Source organism: Cetorhinus maximus, chromosome 7 (assembly GCF_964194155.1).
Source record: "Cetorhinus maximus chromosome 7, sCetMax3.hap1.1, whole genome shotgun sequence".
NCBI lineage: Eukaryota > Metazoa > Chordata > Chondrichthyes > Lamniformes > Cetorhinidae > Cetorhinus > Cetorhinus maximus.
Window position 1 is genome coordinate 112,277,554 of NC_135885.1, and position 24,519 is coordinate 112,302,072.

Consider the following 24,519-nt stretch of genomic DNA (forward strand, 5'->3'; position numbering starts at 1 on the left):
TTGTCAAGCTGCCTCTTAAACACCACTATCGTTCCTGCTTCCACCACATCCTCTGGCAGCAAATTCCAGACACTCATACCCTCTGCGTAAAAGACTTGCCCCGCACATCTCCTCTATAGTTTTCTCCTCTCATCTTAAATCTATGTCCCCTAGTAATTGACTTTTCCACCCTGGGAAAAAGCTTCTGACTATCTACTCTGTCCATGCCACTCATAATTTTGTAAACTTCTATTAAGTCAACCCTCAATCTCCGTCGCTCTAGTGAGAACAATCCGAGTTTCTTCAACCTCTCCTCATAGCTAATAAACTCCAGACCAGGCAGCATCCTGGTAAACCTCCTCTGCACCCTCTCCAACGTCTCCATATCCTTCTGGTAATGTGGCAACCAGAATTGCACGCAATATTCCAAGTATGGCCTAACCAAGGTTCTATACAGCTGCAGCATGACTTCCCAGCTTTTATACTCAATACCCCTGCCTTCCTGACTACCTTATCCACCTGCGTTGCCACTTTGTGACCAGTGGACTTGTACACCCAGATCCCTCTGCCCGTCGATGCACTTAAGGGTTCTGCCATTTACTGTATAATTCCTGCCTGTATTAGACCTTCCAAAATGCATTACCTCGCATTTGTCCAGATTAAACTCCATCTGCCATTTCTCTGCCCAAGTCTCCAACCGATCTATATCCCGTTGTATCCTTTGACAATCCTCTTCACTATCTGCAACTCCTCCAACCTTAGTGTTGTCTGCAAACTTACTAATTAGCCCAGTTACACTTTCTTCCAAATCATTTATGTATACTACAAACAGCAAAGGTCCCAGCACTGATCCCTGCGGAACTCCACTAGTCACAGCTCTCCATTCAGAAAAGCACCCTTCTACTGCTACCCTCTGTCTTCTATGACCAAGCCAATTCTGTATCAATCTTGACAGCTCACCTCTGATCCCGTGTGACTTTACCTTCTGTACCAGTCTGCCATGAGGGACCTTGTCAAAGGCCTTATGAAATCCATGTATATAACATCCACTGCCCTTCCATGGTCGATCATCTTTGTCACTTCCCCGAAAAACTCGATCAAATTAGCGAGACACGACCTCCCCTTTGCAAAACTATGCTGCCTCTCACTAATACGCCCATTTGCTTCCAAATGGTAGTAAATCCTGTCATGAAGAATCTTCTCCAATAATTTCCCTACCACTGGCATGTAATTTCCTGGATTATCCCTGTTAACCTTCTTAAAATGTCCAGCCATCATGTACCTTGTACCTCAGGCAGACATTATTTGGCCTCATGAGAATTGCTCATCAAAGTTACTGATTAACCTGTTGCTGTTGCTCTGAAATCTGTAGTTTGTGGATGTAACCAACGTCCGGACCAATGTTAGAATCTTTTCTCCCAAGTGTCCTTTGCAATGGCATTTATCTTATGATTCTGAGTTTTTGGGAAAAGTAGTATTCATCATCAAGCACCATAGTCTTTCGTGCCTCCCTGCAGCGTGTTTTCGTCTCCATGTTTAAGGCTGAACGTTATTCCTTTCTTCGTTCCCACTCTCCAACGCATGACGCTGAGCGATGGAAGTAAGTTCCACTCTGTGACAGTGGAAATGTCTGCTAGAGGGGAATGAGTGTGTGATGTCAGGAGTGTGTGCTCACCCTAATGAAGCAGTCCACTTACCTGTGAGGATCACATTTTGCTCCTGAATGGCTTCCGAGCGATGCTTTATGGAATCCTTCTGTAAAGGCACAGCATGCAAATCGATATGGAATTCGCTGCCTGACTGTGTACTCATTGACTTAGGGTAAATAGAAAGGATTGGCCTTTGTGAGATGGGCAATGTCTAGGTTGTAATGCTATGAAAGGGATGCTTCGGCACATCTCCAGAGTGCTCAGCAGGATCAATGAAGGGGAGGAGTTGTCATTAACTGCTGTGTCAATACTGACTGGCCACACCTCTCCCAAATGCCAAGGCAATGCAAGACATAGACTTGGTAGATTTCTGACGAATGCAGGGTCATCCATGTTTGTCAATAATCAAACAATCGTCCTGCTGAGCCACTCTCGGAGAGGACAATGCGAATATAACTCGCTGCTTTGGGTGTATTCTGTCGAGTCAGGTCACTGTGTCCTGATGTCCAATGGCATCCTGGGGCTCAGTAGCAAGATGAGGCATCTACATTATTCATGCATGAGATCTAACATTTGGAGAGATGGTGCTGTTGGATGTATGTCCCTCTTAAAATGGTCAAGCGCTAACCGTTGCTGAACGTTTCTACTGTTAGCACCGCCTTGCTAAGCTGCTGTCACATTGGCATGAGTGCATCCATGTGTGCAATGGCGTTTCAGAGAGTTGAAGGATGCCATGCCCACTGTTTTGTTGAAGCCGTGGTTGAAACTACACTATGTGTAGTTGCAAAAGAAGGTGCACTAATGGAGTGTTGATCACATTCTACAACATGTTCCCTGGACTACTGCGCCTTCCAAGGATGATCCCATAATTTTGGATGAAAGTAACTTATGCTGCTTCCATGATCATTGCGAGATTGATAGCCTTTTGTGATATGTTGACACTGATGATGAAGGTTTTGTTCAAAGCCTGAAGAGAACTTTGATCATGAAAACTTGTCTTCACTTTATTCCTCTTAAAATCTTGTAGATATGAGGTTGTCATGGGCATGTCTGTCATGTCATGCCCGTGCAATGACATCCTCATGTGGCTCATCTGAATCCTCGCCTTCTTCAGGTTCATCCCCTTCCAAGTCCTCCTCATCCGAGGAGATGTATAGCTCCTCCATGTCTCCCTCTGGAAACAGATTTGCAGCGCTAGGTTGTGCAGAGCACAGCAAACGATGATGTGGGACACTATCTGTGGTAAGTATTGAAGAGCCCCACCCTGATCGGCCCAAACATCAGAAACATGTCTTTAAGAGGCAAATAATCTGCTCTACTAAGAACATTATAGCAGAACGTGCAACACCGTATCTCTCCTCAGATGCACTCCGTGGTTGACAAACGGGCGTCATTAGTCATGTCTTCTGGGGATACACAGATAGTGTACCCCTTACACCAAGGAGCCAACCCTCTATATGCCGAGCTCTCTCAAAGATCTCTGGCACCAGGGAGTAAGTCAAAATGCACAAGCTGTGTGATTTCCCTGGATACCTAGCACAAATATACTGGATATGTTTTCTGTGATCACAAATTAGCTGAACATTTAGGAGTGAAACCCATTTTTATTAATGAATCTGAGGCTGCTGCCAGGGAGCTCTCAAGGTCACATGTGTGCAACGGATGGCGCACTGCACTTGCAGGAAGCTTGAGATTGCAGCAAATCCCACAGCTCTGGCAGTAACCTTCATAGCAACCAGCACTGGATGCCCTCCAAGTCCACGTGGCGTGAGTTACTCACAAAGAATGTGGCAAATGTGAGCTACCACATCCCTAGACAAGCGAAGGCGCCTGCAGCACTGTCTTTCGTTCATCTCCATGTATGAGTTGCATCTTCTGTAGACCCTTGGTCTTGCCAAATGTCTGCGGATTTGGTCCCTCCTTATCAGCATCTGGGACTTCTCGGGGCCTCACTGGTTCTTGTTCCTCAGGGTGATGGGTCTTCCCTGAGCTGTACTAATAAGCGACGGGCTGTTCTTCTCCTTGTTCTAATTAAAGCTATGAAGAAGGCAGCGTTGCCTGCAGCTTGCACTATCCACTCTTGCTTGTATCTGTGAACGGATACATTTGAACAATCAATAGTAGTTCCCGTTTAATGCTCTCCCTCCAAATACAAGGCAGGAATGCAGTCTCTAGTTCTTAACTTGCCTTCAGTCTGTACATGGCATACCAAAGCCACCCCTTGCAGAGGGATAAAATCCTGGAGGATGACAGGTGGCTGAGCTTTCCCCTCAGTCGTGACTGAGCATTCACACGAGCGTCTTAATTAGGGTCAAAAGACCCGAGTCCTAGGATCCACAGTCAGATATCTGGTGGTTGTCCTCCAGTGCAATAGTCTTGACACTAACTATTGATACCCAATCCTTATATTTTTGTCCTGACTGCAAGCATGGTGCCTTAAATGCCATGACCAGTGCACTGGGAAAATGGAGACTTGTAGGGTTCCTGCTGCCTCTGCGCAGAAGATTGTTTGACCCTACATCCATTCCGACATGCCTCTGTAAGGATCAGATGCCAATTAAGACTATATGCACCTCAGCACCTAAACTTAATGGATTCACGCCTGAATGCGCACCATTAGTAAAGGTTTTTTATTGAGCATTAGGCCCTCGAGTTCAGCACTCAGCTGAGCCATGCCCTCCATGGTTTGAGCAGGACATTTATAGGGTGACCCTTCAATCAGCCAAAAATTGCTGTGCTGAACTCCTCCCACACACCCAGAGACCCATCCTCGGTTGATTTTTTTTTCTAGCTTATTTTCAAACTGCGTCATTCTTTGGTGAGATCGAAAATGGTGCTGCTGACTTTCATCCGTGAGACCAGTTTCTAACACCCCCCCCCCAACATCCATCAAGTTCCTCCCATCGTCTTCCATACTCACCGCCTCCCAATTCCCTTCCTCCTTTCACTGTCTACCCTCCCCATTACCCTTGATCCCATCATTGTCCATGTGGATATTCCTGATCCCCCTGCCAGGGAAGCTCTTCAGGTAAGCGCCACTTACAGACAGCCAGGAAACAGACTTCTAATTATCTACTGGTGGGCCATTTAAGTTGGAGTGGGAACGCAATTCTGACAGGTTGGCCTTTTAATGAGCATTCATGAGATGCAAATGTGGTTCCTGACATAGATCAGTGGGAAACTCTACCCACCTTTAACTCGACATCAACGTTAGAAGAACAAAAGTTCAAACTTATTTCCCGCCCACGGGAAACTGACTTTTCCCATCATGCCAAATTTAGTGCCCCCGCCCACCACAATTCCCCCTGCTGGCAGGAGTGGAAAATTCCACTCATTGTCTTCAATCCCGGTCACAAACTCCATTCCCTATCCACTGACTCCATCCTTCACCTGGCAACCTCTGAGGCTGAACTAGAGAGCTAACAATTTGGTGTCATATTTGACCCCAAGCTGTTCCTCTGGCCACGTATTCACGCCATCATTAAGATGCCTATTTCCAACTCCGTAATATGGCCCAACTACACCCCTGAAACAAGGAAAGAAAGAAAGCTTTTTAATAACACAGCGCCTTTCATGACCGCAGTACATCCCAAATCACTTTACAGTCAATGAAGCACATCAGCTTATCTGCTTCTGAAACTCTTTGATACTTCTGGACTTGACTATTCCATGCAATCCTGGATGGCCTCCCACATTTCCCCTCCTAACAACACTGTAGTTATCCCTCCCTAACAGCACTGTGGGTGTACCTATACCACATAGACTGCAGCGGTTCAAGAAGGAAGCTCACCACCACCTTCTCAAGTGCAATTAGGGATGGGTAATAAATGCAGGCCTAGACAGCAATGCCCACATTCTATAAACGAATAAAAAAAAATTCTATCCTTCATAGACTTGAACTCTTCCAGAACTCTGCTGCCCTGTTCTTAAGCGCAGCAAGTCCTGTTCATCAACAGCCCTGTGTTCGCTGACCTACGTTGTTCCCGGATAAGCAAAGATTTGATTTTAAAGTTCTCATCCTCATTTTCAAATCCCGTAATGGCTTCGCCCTTCCCTATCTCTGTCACCTCCTTCAGCCCTACAGCTCTCCGAGATTCCTGCACTCCTCCAATTCTGGTCTCTTGAGCATCTCTGATTTTCATTGCTCCACCATTGGCGGATATGTCTTCAGTTGTCTAACCTCAGGAATTTCCTCCTTAAACATTTCCACCTCTCTTTCCTCCTTTACAAGGTTCCTTAAAACCTACCTCTTTGATCAACCTTCTGGTCATCTGCCCAAATGAGGGCTTCAGGCCGAGGCAGTGGCGGAGTTGGGTGATCTTACAGAGATGCAAAAAGGCTGGCTTAGTGATGGCATGGATATGTGGCTGAAAGCTCTTCTCAGGGTCAAATAGGACACTGATGTTGTGAACAATTTGTTTCAGCCTCAGAGTTGCTAGGGAGAGGGATGGAGTTGGGGGTGAGAGAGCAGAGTTTGTGGTGAGGACCAAAGGCAATGGCTTCAGACTTCCTGTTATTTAGTTGGAGGAAATTTCTGCTCATCTAGTACTGATTGTCAGCAAGGAACCTGTCAATTTAGAGACAGGGATGGGTTGAGAGAGAGAGAGGTTGTGGTATGGTTAGAGCTGGGTGTCATCAGCGTACATGTTAGACAGCATCTTCCAACCCACAACCACTAGCATCTAGAATGACAAGGGCAACAGACAGATGGGAACACCACCACCTGGAAGTTCCTCTCCAAGCCACTCACATCTTGACTTGGAAATATATTGCCTTTCCTTCACTGTCCCTGGGTCAAAATCCTGGAACTAGCTCCCTTGCAGCACTGTGGGTGTACCTACACCACAAGGACTACAGCAGTTCAAGATGGCAGCTCACCACCACCTTCTCAAGGGCAATTAGGGATGGGTAACAAATGCTGGCCTAGCCAGCAACATCCACATGCCATGAACACATAAAAAAAAAGTGGAAACTGATGTGTTTTCAGATGATGTCGCTGAGGAGCAGCTTTAAATTAGTGATTTTCAAACTTTTCTGTATGGAGGATCTCCTGCAAATATTAACACACCTATGGAGACTTCTATCACCCATAAAAAGAAGCAACACAACCTTAAGTGTTCTTCGAGCCTCTTCCCATAGCAATAGATCTGCTTTATAAATCAACAATAAAACATTTGCATTGAAACTACAAATCAATTTATGAAAAAGCTAAGTCACCAGAAATGTATCAAAAATGTGCAAAACAATATTAAAGATATCTTCAATGTCGCCTACATTTCATTTTTCTTTAATGCATTATTAAATTTAGGACTGAGGGAATCAAGTGAATATTTGAAATACTCCTTTATGTATTGGTAACAATTCCACTGACCTGAGTAATAACAGCAACAATGGCTATGGCAGTCGATGTTGGGGTTGAGTCCCACTGCAGGAGCCTACTCTGAGTTCTTCCCATTCTACCCAGAGTCCATCCCATGCATAAACTCAGGAGCATATAGAGCATCTGAATCTGGGAGACCATGTCACATACTGTTAAGGAGAAGGAAGCATCAACAGGTTAGTTATTTCACGACTGACGTCTTTCCTCTCTCTATTTCTACTTAAATTTAGGGTTTGAGTCCAAAGCAGGATACGTATTATAAAAACCTGTTTAATCTAAATTGAAAAGCAAGGTAAAAAACTAAAAACTGCAAAGTCTAAAAAAAGCAAAGGGGGATAAAGTAATGTATACCATATACTATTATACCATTTATTATATTATGTACATCGTATATTATACTGCACTTTCCGCTGAAAATTTGTTTTTGCAGTACTAAACATGTTTTCCCCTTAAATATACACTGAGTTACTGAATATATAACATTGTATCACTTTACTGAGCGTAACACCAGACAGAAAAAAATGATACAAGCAAATCTAGTGAGAAATGAAAATTAAAAATAGTCATGATAATAACAATCTATTATCACAAATTGAGACATGGGCCCGGATTTTCGCTGTGTCGGGCCGAGTTCAGAGGCCTTTAAAAATAGCTGGCAGGACCCGATTCTGTGATGCCTACCCTCCCATTCCAGCTTCTGGCAATTTTGGCCAGCAAGGGATAAGGGTGCAGGTGGTCAGCCCATGTGCAGCTCTCCTGCCCTTGCTGGCTCCATTGCAGGCGTAGGCATCTCAAACCCCCTTGCAATTTTGATAGAGTCAGACCTGTTCTATTATAAGACATAGTTCACACCATCTCAAAGGAGTCATGAACCACAGTGGAACCCTACTCCTGAGTCATCAACCGATATTTAAAAAAACTGTCATTCAACATTCCCATTGAAATACATTGGCTCTCTTACCTTCACATAATGCTGTCAATCACAGCCATTCATAATACCAATGTCAGAAGCGTCACAGACAGAATGTATACGTTTTCTTACTGTCCGTGATCAGTCTGTTTTGTATGGAAAGAGATATATATTTTCTTACCCCTTTGAGTGCGTGTTCCAATTAAATAATTCAGCAGCAAGCTTTTGTGAGTTAAAAAAACAAAGAAGGTGATCTATTCTCCCACAAGGCTATGGGCCAAATGCTGGTAAATGGGATTAGGTAGGTAGGTCAGGTGTTTCTCACATGTCGGTGTAGACTCGGTGAGCCGAAGGGCCTCTTCTGCACTCTGTGATTAACGAATGTTACCTACTTGATCTCTCTCTCTCTCTATCTCTCTCTCACACACACACACAAAGATTGAGTACAGTGAAGGTAATGTACTTTTACAGATTATAGTTATCTCAGTCTTTGATTTACGACCTCATGTCTCCCACGTGGCAGGCCAGTCCCTTATGATTCCGATAATCCAAAGTTGAAGCGAGGGTCGTATAAAATGTAGCGTTCACGTCAGGTTGTAATGTTTCATGTAGTCAAATAGCTTGGAGGTTGGTTCTCATGTGAACTTTAAATTGGAACAGGTTGGAGGAGGGGTGTGTCCTTCTCTTTGTTGGAGGACCTCCTGCTTTCAAAGTATTGTATGTTAATTACTCTGGCTGCTTGATGACTTGCAGCTAGTTTTCTGACCAACTGGCGACCAGTGACTGACTACAAACATGCTTAGTTGATTTTTAAAACCAGACAAAAGACAACATGGCTGCTACTATGTGGCTTTTCATAAATTCAAAGTATTTTTCCAAATAAGGTGGGGTGTTTATGTTGATTACACATCCTGCTTTTTTTCTTATTCATTCATGGGGTTTGGACTTCGCTGGCTAGACCAGCATTCATTGCCCATCTCTAATTGCCCTTGGGAAAGCGGTGGTGAGCTGCCTTCTTGAACGGCTGCAATCCATGTGTTGTAGGAACAGCCACAGTGCTGTTAGGTAGGGAGTACCAGGATTTTGACCTGTGGGTTAACATCTCTGAGGGTTTGAAACAGTAAGTAGCATAGATTTTTGCTCCCAGGTCATGTGCGCAGAGACAGGAGAATTCCCAGCTCCACGAACCCGACTGCCCAGATGTCAAATTTTCGGTCTGGGGTTGGGGGTCTGGATTAGAAGTTGGGGCGGATGATCTGAGAAAGACTGAGAAGGAGGCTGGGTGCAGAGGTGGGCTGGGCAGAAGGCCTGGCTCGGGGCTCTGGCACTGTGAGCAAAATTTAAAAATAAAGATTAAAACATGAAACACCTCTACACCTCCATCCCCCACCAGGATGGTCTGAGGGCCCTTAGCTTCTTCCTTGAACAGAGGCCCCAACAATCCCCATCCACCACTACTCTCCTCCGTCTGGCTGAACTTGTTCTCACACTGAACAATTTCTCCTTTAACTCCTCTCACTTCCTCCAAATAGAAGGTGTGCTATGGGTACCCGCATGGGCCCCAGCTATGCCTGTCTCTTTGTGGGGTATGTGGAACATTCCTTGTTCCAGTCCTACTCCGGCCCCCTCCCACAACTCTTTCTCCGGTACATCGATGATTACTTCGGTGCTGCTTCATGCTCTCGTCGGGACCTGGAAAAATTTATTAATTTTTCTTCCAATCTCCATCCCTCCATCATTTTCACATGGTCCATCTCTCACACTTCTCTTCCCTTCCTTGACCTCTCTGTCTCAATTTCTGATGATAGACTGTCCACCAATGTCCATTACAAGCCTACCGACTCCCACAGCTACCGCGACTTCAGCTCCTCACACTCCACTTCCTGTAAGGACTCCATCCCATTCTCTCAGTTCCTTCACCTCCGTCGCATCTGTTCTGATGACGCTACCTTCAAAAACAGCTCCTCTGACATGTCCTCCTTCTTCTTTAACCGAGGTTTTCCACCCACGGTGGTTGACAGGGCCCTCAACCGTGTCCGGCCCATCTCTCGCGCATCCGCCCTCACGCCTTCTCCTCCCTCCCAGAAACATGATAGGGTCCCCCTTGTCCTCACTTATCACCCCACCAGCCTCCGCATTCAAAGGATCATCTCCGCCATTTCCGCCAACTCCAGCATGATGCCACCACCAAACACATCTTCCCTTCACCCCCCCTGGCGGCATTCCGTAGGGATCGTTCCCTCCGGGACACCCTGGTCCACTCCTCCATCACCCCCTATTCCTCAACCCCCACCTATGGCACCTCCCCATGCCCACGCAGAAGATGCAACACCTGCCCCTTCACTTCCTCTCTCCTCACCGTCCAAGGGCCCAAACACTCCTTTCAAGTGAAGCAGCATTTCACTTGCATTTCCCCTAACTTAGTTTACTGCATTCGTTGCTCCCAATGCGGTCTCCTCTACATTGGAGAGACCAAACGCAAACTGGGCGACCGCTTTGCAGAACACCTGCGGTCTGTCCGCAAGAAAGACCCAAACCTCCCTGTCGCTTGCCATTTTAACACTCCACCCTGCTCTCTTGCCCACATGTCTGTCCTTGGCTTGCTGCATTGTTCCAGTGAAGCCCAACGCAAACTGGAGGAACAGCACCTCATCTTCCGACTAGGCACTTTACAGCCTTCCGGGCTGAATATTGAATTCAACAACTTTAGATCTTAAACTCCCTCCCCCCATCCCCACCCCGTTTCTTCCCCCTCCCTTTTGTTTTTTTTCAATAATTTATATAGATTTTTCTTTTCCCACCTATTTCCATTATTTTTAAATCTACAACTAATACTTTGTCAGTCTTTCCACCCCACCCCGAATAGAGCTGTACCTTGAGTGTCCTGCCATCCATTCTTAATTAGCACTTTTCTTAGATAATATCACCACCTTCAACACCTCTTTGATCCTTTTGTCTGTGACATCTTTTGATTATCTGCTCCTATCACTGCTTGCTTGTCCCTACAACCACCCCACCCTCAACTTCTCTCCACCCGCCCCCCACCTTAAACCAGCTTATATTTCACCCCTCTCTTAACTACACTCAATTCTGTTGAAGGGTCATGTGGACGCGAAACGTCAACTCTTTTCTTCTCCACCGATGCTGCCAGACCTGCTGAGTTTTTCCAGGTAATTCTGTTTTTGTTTTGGATTTCCAGCATTCGCAGTAGTTTTTTGTTTTTAAACACCTCTCCAGCCCTCACACACTCCCCATGCCCCATTGATGCAAACTCATGCCACCTCATGCCCCCATAACTCCTTATATTCTCCATGCTAACCCGTACCTGTCCCACCCACCACCCTTTGCCCTTACACCTACCGTGTCAACTCACCCAGTATCCACGTGGGCAGATTTCAGGACCCATACAGAGATGAGATAAAATAAAGTTCTAAATGTCTATTGCAGACTTCACTATATTGAAAAACATTTATATTCATAAAAACATTTATTACATTTACATTCCTTCAACTTAATAAAGCTTTATAACAACAAATATTTCATTCAAGTGCACAATCCTTTATAACAAGCATTAGAATTCAAAGTCCCACATCAAAAAGTCTATAACCACTTGTAGCTGTCAATCAAATTGTGAAATAGAAAGCACCCTACTGTGAGAATGGATGGTTCTGAAATCAGTCTTGCATCACTAATCCAGTAATGGAAACCCTCAGGCATATGTCAACAGACAAAGTGAAATAACAAGCAATAATTTTTTTTTCAAACGCTCTGGACCTTTTTTATCCGAAGATTTTCGGGCAGGACTTTTAAATACCTTGAAAACTTGACAGCTCCATTTGACAGCTACTTTCGACAGGTGCTTCTGGCAGTTTGACATGTCCCTTTGAGAGGTGCTTCTGACAGTTTTTGATAGTTGATTTTGACAGGTCTGTTGACAGTTCCAATGATCTTGACGGTAATGAGTTTATGCACTTTTTACACATATTTTTGCCTACTTTTAACAATTTCAAAGAGAACCTGGCCCCCACCAAGAGGTGTTACAGTGTGAGTGGCAAATGTCAATGAGGCAGGATCTGGCCAAGGAGGTGTGCCCTGGCTGCTTGGACTGAGTGCCTTAACTCCAGGGTCATGAATCAGCTGAGCCCTGTGAAGTGTTCCTCAGGTGGGGTTGGCCAGGCTGCAATGGCGCTGTAGGTAGATGGTGGGCTAATCAATGCACCTCTATCCTTTCAGGAGAAAACATCCCATAACAATGCTGAGAGGTCGTGGACTGGCGGGGGACACCCCACACCTCCTAATCCTCAGTCGATACGAGCAGGAGGCCCTGGAGCTGGAAAGGCGCCATGCAACTCAGTCGAACAGCCACGGTGAAGTTGGGGTGCCAGAGGGAGGTAAGAGTGCAGTGCACTGAGCTGAGAATGTGGGTTTTTGAAACTATTCCAATGTAGTCTCTATAATTGATGTGAGCCTCGAACCTGGAATCCTGATTGATAATGGAAAGACGAGGGTACCATGAAGCAGATCTCTGTCTCATCAGGGTGCCAGGAATGCACAGTCTAATGAGTTAAACTAATCACATATCCTTCTTCTCCCTTTTAGGCTCACCAGCAGCCCTTCGTTCTGAGGAGCTTGAAGGCCCACCCCTGATCCCTGAGGACTAGCATGCTGAGCACGCACCAGCGTCACACCCTCTCTGTCAAGCAGGCACCAGCACCTTGGTGGGATTGCTGTCTAGTATCTTGGTGCACATTGGTGAGGGCACTTCACACTCGCTTGAGGTGCAGGTGGAGGCAGAGAGTGCCCAGGGTGCTGGCAGTTGGGAGGACTGCTGGGGACCAGGACAATGCTCAGTTGATGGCTGATAATGGGCCTCTGGAGTCGTCCATGAGGTAGCAGATGCTGGATGTCCAGCAGGGTGTGCGAGAGGATCTGGCAGAGAATCATGAGGGAATGTGTGCCATGGTGTCCGTTGTGGACGAGTCCCTGCGGAGCATAAGCACTGCGTTGACCCTCATAGCTGAGCGCAATGCCTCCTCCATGGAGAGAGTGGCAACTCTCATGGAGAGGCTCCTCCAGAGACTCAATCAGGGGTTCCTGGGGATGCGCTTGGACCTGCAAGCCCTCACACTGGCAATGACCTCAGCTGTTCAGTGTCAGTGTGGGAGATGGATGGTCACCCAGTATCCCAGCTAGGCAAGCTCGGCCGACGTCAACGCGCTTCATTTCATGTTCGGGTGTGTCGGGCACACACCAGTACGACAACGGCAAAATTCTGCTCTATATTTTCTTATTATTCTGTTACTGTTATAATCTGTTCTCTGATTTTTTTCTATATATCAACGAACTATTTTGCATTTGGGAAGTCTGAATGGCCAACTATCGGGTATCATTTTTATGAAGATGTCACATCTAAATGATAGTGGCATCTATTGTACAGATTAATTAATCTCTCACTCCCTGTGAGACAATTAGGTAGTTTAAAAAATAATGGCATTACAGTGATCAGTTGCTATGGCAACAATTACAAACATTGTTGTGAAGGCTTTTTCAGCAAATATGCATAGACTTACACAAATGTTTTTTAACTAATGTATTTGCTGGATTTCTTCCCCATTACTGATGGATGGGAACTGATTGAGCCAGGCAGACTGATACTTATTTTCTCCTTTAAAAAATGATTAAAATTGTCCTTGGCATATGCTACACTTGTATACTCCTTGATAGAACAGAAAGGGTACATTGTGCAAGTAAGCAAACTTTTTGGTGTGCCTCTGATTTTAAATAACTCTTGGGATAGGTTCCAGCAGCAATTGGCATGACTGAGGCTGGATTTTAGCAGCCCTTTGGGATTGGGCTGGGAGGTGGGAGGGCCAATAAAATGGTGCAGGAAAGTGGTGGGTAGGGTGTCTGTTGTCCTCCTGCCACCATGCCATCTTTCCAATGGCGGGGAAGGTGGTGGACGGTACTCCCATCGAGGGTCCAATTGAGCCACTTGAGCCAATTAAAGGCCTCTTCCCAACACTGCTGGCATTTAATTACTTAATTAATGGTGGCCTCATTCTGGGCCTGCCTGACTCCAAAACCCCAGTTACCTGATTGTGAGAGCTCATGCCCTTTTGCTCCAGGTGCAATCCCAGCAATGCCCACTCTCATGGTGGCGAGATGCTGACTCTCTGATTGGCTGGCAGCTCTTGGGGTTGGACAGCCACCCTTAGTAGGGACCACTGCCACTGACGAGATGCGGCCCCTGGTCTCGCTGACTGCTTAAAAGAATTTTCTCCCACCTCCCCCCCCTTAACTTTCTAAACAGTCAACCTGTTTCCATGCAATCACCAGCCTTTGACATGAAGATCGATTATATCATAAGTCAATATTTCAAGATTTTCAACCTTTTGCACTCATTTATATGTAATAAAGTGTCTATTGTGTTTATATATTCAGCCTCTTGGACTCTCTAAAGTAAAATGTTCACATGATGGCAATTCAGTTCAGGTTAAAAACTCTCCAGTAATTCTGATGTTGTTCTGCTGAAATACTCTCTGCTGACACCTGCAAATCTCAGATTGGAAGCTGCGATACTCCTCCCCGCAGTTTGAATATTACTATTATACCACAGCCACTGTCATTTTAATTAGGACATTCCCAGATTCTGATGGATTTTTCGTTGCTTCAGTTGTGTGTATTGACACATTAGGAAATGTTCATTCCTTGCTTCAGAAACATAAATTTCACTAATGCCAGGATATACTTCAAAGGTAATTTGACAAATATATCAATACCAGATCTAGTAGCAAATGGCTTTTGTCATATTGAGACCCAATGTGTTGAAAATTATAGCTGCAGTCAAAGAAAACAGCAATGTACAATTGAATCCATAAAAACACAACTGCTTTGCTCAGAATTACAGGGCAAGATTTCCATTTTGGATCAGGGCACAGACATTGGCATCAAAACGTGTTCTCTGACCCCGCATCGTGTCAGGAGCAGCAACTTAACAGTGATTTTTGCAGGATTGGCCAATTAGCGGCTAGAGGGCACACGCGCCATGCAATTAAGGATGGCAGGCGGGCTCTTGAAGTTGGAGGACCAATTGAATGATTTTCTAGCACTGAAGCAACTGCAGCATACAGTTGAAGGTAAGGGAGAGGGAGTGCTCTCCATCTTGAGGCACCCTCTCAGCTCTTTTAAAATACTTGAAATAAAAAACGGCCACAGCAGCCAGACTAAAGGAGCCCTTCCACAACCTGGAAGTCCTGGAAAATTCCAGTCAGCCTCTGATCAATGACCTTAATTGCCCTCTTAATTAACTTTACAAGCTACCTGCCACTTGTGGCTGGGTAGCTGTTTTGCGCCTGATCCGGCCTCCAGCAAAATGGTTGGGACTGGGGACTGCAGTGGGGAACCGGCATACTAGTCAGTATCAGGAGATTCCATGCCTTCCCACCTCCGTATCAGCACCAAAATCCTGCCCACTATGTTTGGAACATAATTTCAAAAGTCTTCTTTTAATAAGGGAGAAAAAGTGATCAGTTTAGAACATTTTTACCTTGACTTGTTTAATTTTCTCAATCTGCAACAGAATCTATATTTAAACATTTTGCTGTATAAAATACGATCATTTTCAAGAAGCTGTTAGGCCAAAAAAGTTTAAAGACATACGCTCGGCAGACAATGTCCACCTTGCTGAGCAACGAAAATATGAATAATTGGTAATCTTTTTATACATGGCAGAGGATTATATATTTATGTGTAACATTTTGATCAGGAATTCTAGATACTGTGAGTGAATGAAAAAATGTTTGGTGCTTCAAAATTCTATTACTGGATCAAGAAAGCATTTATTAAGAGCCAAATTATAAGCAGAAACTGCATTTTCAGTGAAAGGTGTTGCATCTTACATTCAGCCAAACTTCCCAACAAAGGAGTTCCAATTCCATCCACTGAGTACCTGAAAAAAGTTACAGACATTATAGGACGGCTATCAGGGAGTAACAATGTTTAATTCCAGTCAGACAGAGAATTTTGTAGAAAGATTTTATTTTAAAAATCCTTCAGCTGAAAATAAAAAAAAACAAGATGTAGACATTAACCTGGAATGCCCTAGTTTTTAATTCTTAACTAATTTCATTAAAATCAAAATCAGAAACACTAAATCTCCTCTTTTATAACCATAATGTTACATTAAATCTACTTTTGCTTGATTTCCCCCATCATAAGAACATAAGAAATAGGAACAGGAGTAGATCATTTAGGCCCTCCAGCTTGCTCCATCATCTACTAAGAACATGGCTGATCTGATTGTGGTCTTAATTCCACTTTCCTGCCTGCCACCACCAACCGCTGCCCCCCTTCTCCTGTCCTCCACCCCATAACCTTTCACTCTCTTGTACATCAAAAAATCTGTCTTTGTTCAGTCTTGAATATATTCAGTAACCCAATCCCCACTGCTCTCTGGGTAGAAAATTCCAAATATTAACAACCCTCTGAGAGAATAAATAGCTTGGTCTTAAATGGGAGACGCTTTATTTTGAGACTGTGGCCGTAGTTCTAGATCCCCCATAAGGACAAACATCTACCCTGTCAAGCTGCCTCAGAATCTTATGTTTCAATAAGATCATTTCTCATTCTTCTAAACTCCAATGAATATAGGCTCAACCTGCTCAACCGTTCCTCAAAAGACAGCAGACAGCTCCATCCAGGAATCAACCAGCAAACCTTCTCTGAACTGCCTCCAATGCAAGAATACCCCTCCTTAAATAAGGAGACCAAAACTGTATGAGGTACTCTAGGTGTGGTATCATCAATGTTCTGTAGTGGAAGACTTCCCTACTTTTATATTCCATCCCTGTGCAATAAAGACCAACATTCCAATTGCCTTCCCAATTACTTGCTGTACTCGCATGCTAACCTTTTATGATACATGTACGAGGCACCCAGATTCCTGTGTACAACAGCAGTCTGCAGTCTCTTTCCATTAAACTTTTATTCTATTCTATTCTTCTCAAAAATGGACAACTTCACATTTTCCCACATTACACTCCATCTGCCAAATTTTTGTCCACTCACTTATCCTTTTGCAGACTCTTTGTATCCTCCTCATAACTTGCTTTCCTACCTATCTTTGCATTGTCAGCAAATTGAGCTACAATGCACTCAGTCCCTTCATCCAAGTCATTAATATAGATTGTAAATAGTTGAGGCCCCAGCACTGATCCCTGTGGCATTCCACTAGTTACAGTTTGCCGACTGAAACTGACCCATTTGTCCCAAATGTTTCCTGTTAGTTAGCAAATCCTTTATCCATGCTAATATATTACCCCCAACACCATGAGCTCTATTCTTGTGTAGTAACCTTTGAAGTGATACCTATTGAATACCTTTTGGAAATCCAAATACATGAGATCTACTGGTTCCGCTTTATCCACCCTGCTTGTTACATCATCAAAGAGCTCTAATAAGTTTGTCAAACATGATTTTCCTTTCATAAAACCATGCTGACTAGGCCTGATTATATTATTATTTTCTAAATGTCCTGCTACTACTTCCTTAATAATGGATTTCAGCAAATTTACCAATGGCAGATGTTAGGCCAACCGGCCTACATTTCTCTGCAATTTGTTTCTCTCCTTTCGGTGTTTCATTTGCGGTTTTCCAATCCGCCGGAACCTCTCCAGAATCGAGGGAATTTTGGAAGATTACAACCAATGAATCCACTATCTCTGCAGCTACATGTCTTAAGACCCAAGGATGCAGGCCATTAAGTTCAGGGCACTTGTCAGCCTTTAGCTCCTTGGTTTACCTAGTGCTTTTCTCTAGTAATCGTGCATGTTTTAAGCTCCTCCCTCCCTTTTGTCTCTTGACTTTCTACTATTCTTGGGATGATTTTTGTGTCTCCTACCATGAAGACAGATACAAAACACTAGTTCAAAGTCTCTGCCATTTCTTTGCTTCCCATTATTAATTCCCTAGTCTCATCCTCTAAGGAACCAATGTTTACTTTAGCTACTTTCTTCCTTTTCATATACTTGTAGAGGCTCTTGCCATCCGTTTTTATATTTCTTGCTCTCATAGGAGGAGGCAGCGGTATAGAGGTAATGTCAATGGACTAGTAATCCAGTGGCCCAGGCTAATGCTCTGTAGACACAGGTTCAAATCCTACCATGGCAGCTGGTGGAATTTAAATTCAATTGATTAAGAAATATGGAATTAAAAGCTAGTCCAAGTAATGGTGGCTGTGAAACTATCATTGATTGTTGTAAAAACCCATCTGGTTCACTAATGCCCTTTAGGGAAGGAAATCTGCCATCCTCACCTAGTATAGATGTGGCTCCAGACCCACCGCAATGTGGCTGACTCTTAAGTGCCCCCTGAGATGGCCTAGCAAGACATACCAAATGGCTACAGAAAAGTCAAAAAGGAATGAAACCGGATGGACCAACGGCATCAACCTAGGCACCAGAAATAACAACGGGACACCTAACCCTATCAACCCTACAGAGTCCTCCTTAGCAAGATCTTGGAACTTGTGCCAAAGTTAGGAGAGCTGTTCCACAGGCTGGTCAAGCAACAGCCTGACATAGGCATGCTCACCGAATCATACCTTTCAGACAATGTATCAGATACCACCATCACCATCCCAGGGTATGCCCTGTGCCATCGGCAGGAAAGACTCACGGGAGGTAGCAGCATAGTGGTATACAGTCGCCATGGACTGGATGCCATGAGGTCTCACAGCATCAGGTCAAGCATGGGCAAGTTACATTTGTGCCACAGAAGTGGTGGGCAATGACCATCTCCAACAAGAGAGAATCCAAACACCTCTGCTTGACATTCAATGGCATTACCATCACTGAATCCCCCTTTACCAACATCCTGGGGGTACAATTGACCAGAAACTGAACTGGACTAGCCATATAAATACTGTGGCTATAAGAGCAGGTCAGAGGCTAGAACTCCTGTGGCGAATAACTCACTCTTGACTCCCCAAAGCCCGTCCACAATCTACAAGGCACAAGTCAGGAGTATGATGGAATACTCTTCACTTGCCTGGATGAATGCAGCTCTAATAGCGCTTCCTCCACCACTGACGAACAGTGGCACCAGTGTGTACCATCTACAAGATGCACTGCAGAAACACACCAAGGTTCCTTAGCACCTTCCAAACCCACGACCATGACCATCTAGAAGGACAAGGGCAGCAGATACACGGGAACACCACCACCTGGAAGTTCCCTCCAAGTCACACACCATCCTGCCGTGGAAATATATCATTGTTCCTTCACTGTCGCTATTCAAAATCCTGGAACTCCCTTCCTAACAGCATTGTGGGTGTACCTACACCATATGGAGGTAGCAGTTCAAGAAGGCAGCTCCCCACACCTGCTCAAGGGCAATTAGGTATGGGCAATAAATGCTGGCCTAGCCAGCAAAGCCCAAATTGTTTGAATGAATAAATTTTTAAAAACTGCTGGAGTTTAGAAGAGTAAGAGCTGACTTAATTGAAACCTTTAAGATCCTGAGGGGTTTTGACAGGGTGGATGTGGAAAGGAATCTTCCTCTTGTGGGAGATTCTAGAACTAGGGGTCACTGTTTAAAATTAAGGGGTCACCCAGAGATGGGGAGAAATTTTTTCTCTCAGAGGGTCGTGAGTGTTTGAAACTCTCTTTCTCAAAAGACAATGGAAGCAGAGTCTTTCAATATTTTTAAGGCAGAGCTAGATAGATTCTTGATAAGCAAGGGCGTGAAAGGTTATCGGGGGGTAAGTGGAAATGTGAAGCTGAGGTTCCAATCAGATCAGCCATGATCTTATTGAATGGCGGAGCAGACTCGAGTGGCCTAGTGGCCTATTCCTGCTCCTAATTCGGTTGTTCATACGTATCCCATCCACCATCACCTTTATACACCAACAGAGGCAGATACAGAGGAGGAGAAAGATGAAATTCTACCACAAATTGCAGCACACGCTGGATGACATACCCAGCTATAATATCAAGCTACTGATCGGTGACCTCAATGCCAAGCTCAATAGCAACCGGCAAGGACTGCACAGTACGATCGGGCCCAATGGGTCAAGAAACATGCTCAACGGAAATAGTGAGTGTATGCTGGCCTTCTGTAATAGCAATGGGTTCAGCATTGGGAATACTTTCTTCAAACCAGAGGACATCCACAAAAAGACATGGAGGTCTCAAGATGGTGGCACCCTGAACAAGATTGATTATATATGCATTAGCAGCAAAGGGAGGACATTCATACAAAAAGCCTGGATGTGTAGAGGTGCTGATGTAGTACCTCCACCTATTAGGCAAGATCCACCTGAAACTGAAGAAGGGAACAATCATGAAGTCAAAAAGGCCATCTGCAAAGAGAAACTGATGGACAAAGGCAGGTCTGATAGTTTCCAGCTGGCCCTCTCCAACAGATTCAAAGTACTAATGAAGTCAGGCAACACTGAGGAGCAGTGGGAAATCTTCAAAAGGGGATTAAAGAGAGTGCAGAAGTCACCATTGGGCAGAGAGAAACCAACAAAGAACAATGGATCATTAATCCAATATGGAGTTTGACGAAAGAAAGATAGCAATGAGCAAGAGGGACCAGGAAAAAAACATTGAGTAAAGATGAGAAGACAATGAGAATTATAGACGACTGGATTATAGCTGTGAAGAGGCGCTGCAGGAGAGACAAATGAGGATGGATAGAACTAAACGGCAGGGAGGCACAAGCAGCAGCAAATCAGATCAACTCCAAGACGCTGTACAGGATTGTAAGGGAACTAACAGGTACAAGAAGCAAAACCACTACCAATGAAGGGCAAGGACAGTAGGATACAATTGACATACAAGGAGCAGGAGGGTGGAACACTTTAGGGAGATCCTCAACCAGCCCAACATAAACTCCACATTCGGGTGCAGCAACAGCACAGCACCTCAGCAGAAAATCAACCTGAGAGAACTCATCAGATCAGAGGTCCAAAGAGCCATCAACTTCATTGATTTCAGGGCGGCTTTCGATAGCATCCATCAGCACTCTGGTACATCGCAAGACAGTACAGCATCCGGGAGTGGTATATTAACATCTTCTGTGACTCCAGCTGCTTTGTCAAGACCAGTACGGGCATCATGGATTCCTTAAGCATCATCGCAGGAATATGACAAGGCTGTATACTCTCCCCATTCCTTATCCTCTTGGTCATCGATTTCAACATGAGGAAGACAATGGTGGATGCAGACTTCGGCATCCCATGGCAACACCACCGGTTGACGGATCTGGATTTCGCAGATGACATTGCCTTGCTGGCCAAAGAATTGTGCGCTAATAGCTATCACATCATACCCAATTTTAATTTATATTTCCTCTCATACTCTTTGCATACCATTACTCAAGCAATGTGCTAGGCAGGCCCCTAAAAAAGCATTTGACATGGCGCATGCAGAAAGAACTCACTGCCACCACAATATTCAATTTACCTTAAAAAATATGTTGGATACATAAAGCTATCAAATTTTGGTTTTATGCGTAATTAAATTAAGACTACTTTACCTTGACAGATGCATATAGTTAGTGAACGCTGCACCAGCTTGCAGCAACAATCCAATAGACAAAACCTTCAGTACAGTGTGCATAGGTCCACCTTTCTTAATTGATCGCCAGATTGGCTGAGTATATATGCAGGCTACTACGAAGTAAGCCAATACTAGCAGGAAGTAGAAATCATGTAACCCTGTGAAAAGAATAAAGACAATTCACAGTTCACATGTGAGCAGAATGCTAAAATCAAATAAGGCAGTGCTAATATGAACATTTCCAACCTTTCAATAATCCTCATGTTACAGCAAACACACTTACAATGTACATCAGTCTCATAAGATAATTTAGAATGCTTTATATCAATAACTTTGATGAGGACCTGGGGTAATGCATCCAAGTTTGCTGACGATACAAAGTTAGGTGGGAAATAATCAATGAGGAGGATGTAAAAAGGGGCTGCAAAGGAATATGGACAACCTGCAAAGTTTGAGTGAGTGAGAAGATGGAATGGAATATAATGTTGGGAGGTATGAAATTATCCACTTTTGAAGTAAAAATAGAAAAATAGATTTTTTTTTAAATGGTGAGAGACTAAGAAATGTTGCTATTCCAAGGGGCCTGGATGTCCTTGTACAAGAACTACAGAAAGCTAACATCCAGGTACAGCAAGCAATCAGGAAAGTAAATGGTATGTTAACTTTTATTGTAAAGAGATTGGAGTATAAGAGTAAAGAAGTCTTTTGGCAATTTTATAGGGCCCTGGTGAGATGACACCCAGTACTGTGTACAGTTTTGGTCTCCTCATCTTGGAGGGAGTGCAACAACTGATTCCTGGGATGAGGGGATAGTCTGATGAGGAGAGATTGAGTAGATGAGAACTATATGCCCCAGAATTTTGAAGAATTATCTCATTGCAACATATTAAATTTTTAAAAGGCTGGACACTGGAAGGGTGCTTCTCCTGTCTAGAACTAGGTGGGGGGTCACAGTCGCAGAATATGGGATAGCCATTTAGGACAGCGATGAGGAGAAATTTCTCCGCTCAAAGGATTGTAATCTTTGGAATTGTCTATCCTAGAGAGCTGTAAATGCTCAGTTGTTGAGTATATTCATGACAGCGATCGATAGATTTTTGGATACTAAAGGAATTAAGAGATTTGAAGATAATGTTGGAAGGTGGAATTAAGGTACAAGATCAGCTATAATTGTATTGAATGATGAAGCAGACTCGAAGGGCCAAATGGCCTACTTCAACTTCTATTTTTTATGTTCTTAATCATGCTGTTAACAGAGACCAATCAGATTAACAATACAAGAAAGCAGCCTTGTTTCCATGTTACACCAGCTTCTGTTTAACTATTCATACAGCCTCTCCCTTGCCTGTTCTAAGCTTGAACATTACCTCTTTACCAGACTTCTAAGTTTCAGCTTCCACCCACAATGACCCATGCCATTTTTTACTACTCATTCAACTCAACTTATATGTTTCCACCTAACCTTCCAGTCGGCCTTTTGGCCTTCCCTGATTACCACCCAGCATCATTCCCCTCAACTCTGGCAGCAACCAACCTGTTTTTAAACAACAGTTTCATTCTCCATCGCAGCCCAGTCATCACTCTATCAACCCACGCCCCAATCTCAGCCTAAGGCTGGGAATTTCCGGCCTCGTCATGGGCGGGACCCGTCGTAGGCGAAGCGGTGCCCCAACCAGAAGTCCATTGACTTGCGGTGGGACCGGAAGATCCCGGTAGCGGGTGGGTGCAGAAAATCCCGTCCTAAGGCTATATCTTGGCCTCCCACATGCAATTATCCACATCATTCTCCCTTTTATCTAGAACTGACCCAGCTAGACTGAAGCCAAGCCTGCAGTTTGATCTGTCACCATACCAAATCCAGATACCAAATTCAAGTAGATAAATATATATTTTTAATTAAATAAATTTATTTATATGCCTATTGATACTTCATATTCTAATATTTATATGTCTACAGTAGTGATACATTAAGTTCATAGTATTATATACATTTACAATAAGTTGGTCTGTAATCAGCTATATTTATTATCCAATATAATTTATGGCATCTATACAATAACATGACATGTAATTTTATGTTGCTGAATGTCTATATATTACTAAAAAATGGTATGTCCTGTCATTATTCCATTAAAAAGTTCTATGTTAACCTAGCCTATGGCTGGGCTTTACTGGCCCTATCATGGTGGACCTGCCGCGGAGATTGGGCAGTCCAGCCTAAAGTCCATTGACTTTTGGTGGGATCAGACGATACTGGCGGTAGGCGGGGATGGAAAATCCCACCCTATATCTTCTTCCATACTAATTTAGTCCACACCTAGTGGCACCTGCCTAAACATGCATCCAGCTCCTCAATCATGCTCACATCCTGACAATGCTCCTTACTGCTCAATCAATTCAGGTGGGGCAGGGTGCAGGGGTAGGAATGGGAATGCTGCATGAAGGCTGCCTTCCCACTTGGCATCTCTTCCTACTCCCCCACCCACCCCCAGCCCTGAAGATCAGGGGTTAGGGGAATCAGGTGACATTTTCACAACCCCAACCTGGTGAGAAAATCTGGGGAAGTGAAGGGGAGCTCCAACAACTCCTCTCCCCAACAACATCACCTGAAAACTGCTGAGAAAGTCAAAACTTAAAACAACTCAATTGCCAAATTTACTTGCACTACCAGGGAAGCAAACATCTCCACTTTATGCTCCTTTGATCTTGCACTATGCAATTCAGTTGCTGAACAAAGTCCCTTATAAAAAGGGACTAAAGTTGAAGCTCATGGAATTGAGGGCAAATTATTATCCTGGTTAGGAGATTGGCTGAGTGGCAGAGTAGGGATAATGGACAGATACTCAAATTGGAAAGATATGACTGCTGATGCCCCATATGGTTCTCTATTGGGAACTCAAATATTCACCTTGGCCCATATATTCCGGTCTCCAGATAGTTGGAAACTCTACATAGCCCCCAAGATGTGCTATGGGAGGTCTCGGAAGTCCCAACGCAATGACTTCATGGGAACTGCCTGGGAAGACTGAACTTTCAATG

General features: G+C 44.2%; 1 protein-coding gene across 3 annotated transcripts in view; it reads right to left on the reverse strand.

Moving 5' to 3' along the window:
* The window catches only part of gpr180 (G protein-coupled receptor 180), a 144,974-nt gene that overhangs the window by 23,686 nt on the left and 96,769 nt on the right, over window positions 1–24,519 (reverse strand). For 2 of the 3 annotated variants that reach the window (XM_078545922.1, XM_078545923.1), the window contains exons 4-6: window positions 21,458–21,638; window positions 15,817–15,866; window positions 7,000–7,157 (exon numbers count right to left, since the gene is read on the reverse strand). In XM_078545922.1, coding sequence (XP_078402048.1) covers window positions 7,000–7,157; window positions 15,817–15,866; window positions 21,458–21,638 — 389 coding nt within the window. The remainder of the gene's footprint in view (window positions 1–6,999; window positions 7,158–15,816; window positions 15,867–21,457; window positions 21,639–24,519) is intronic. The other variant, XM_078545924.1, reaches the window with a different exon arrangement.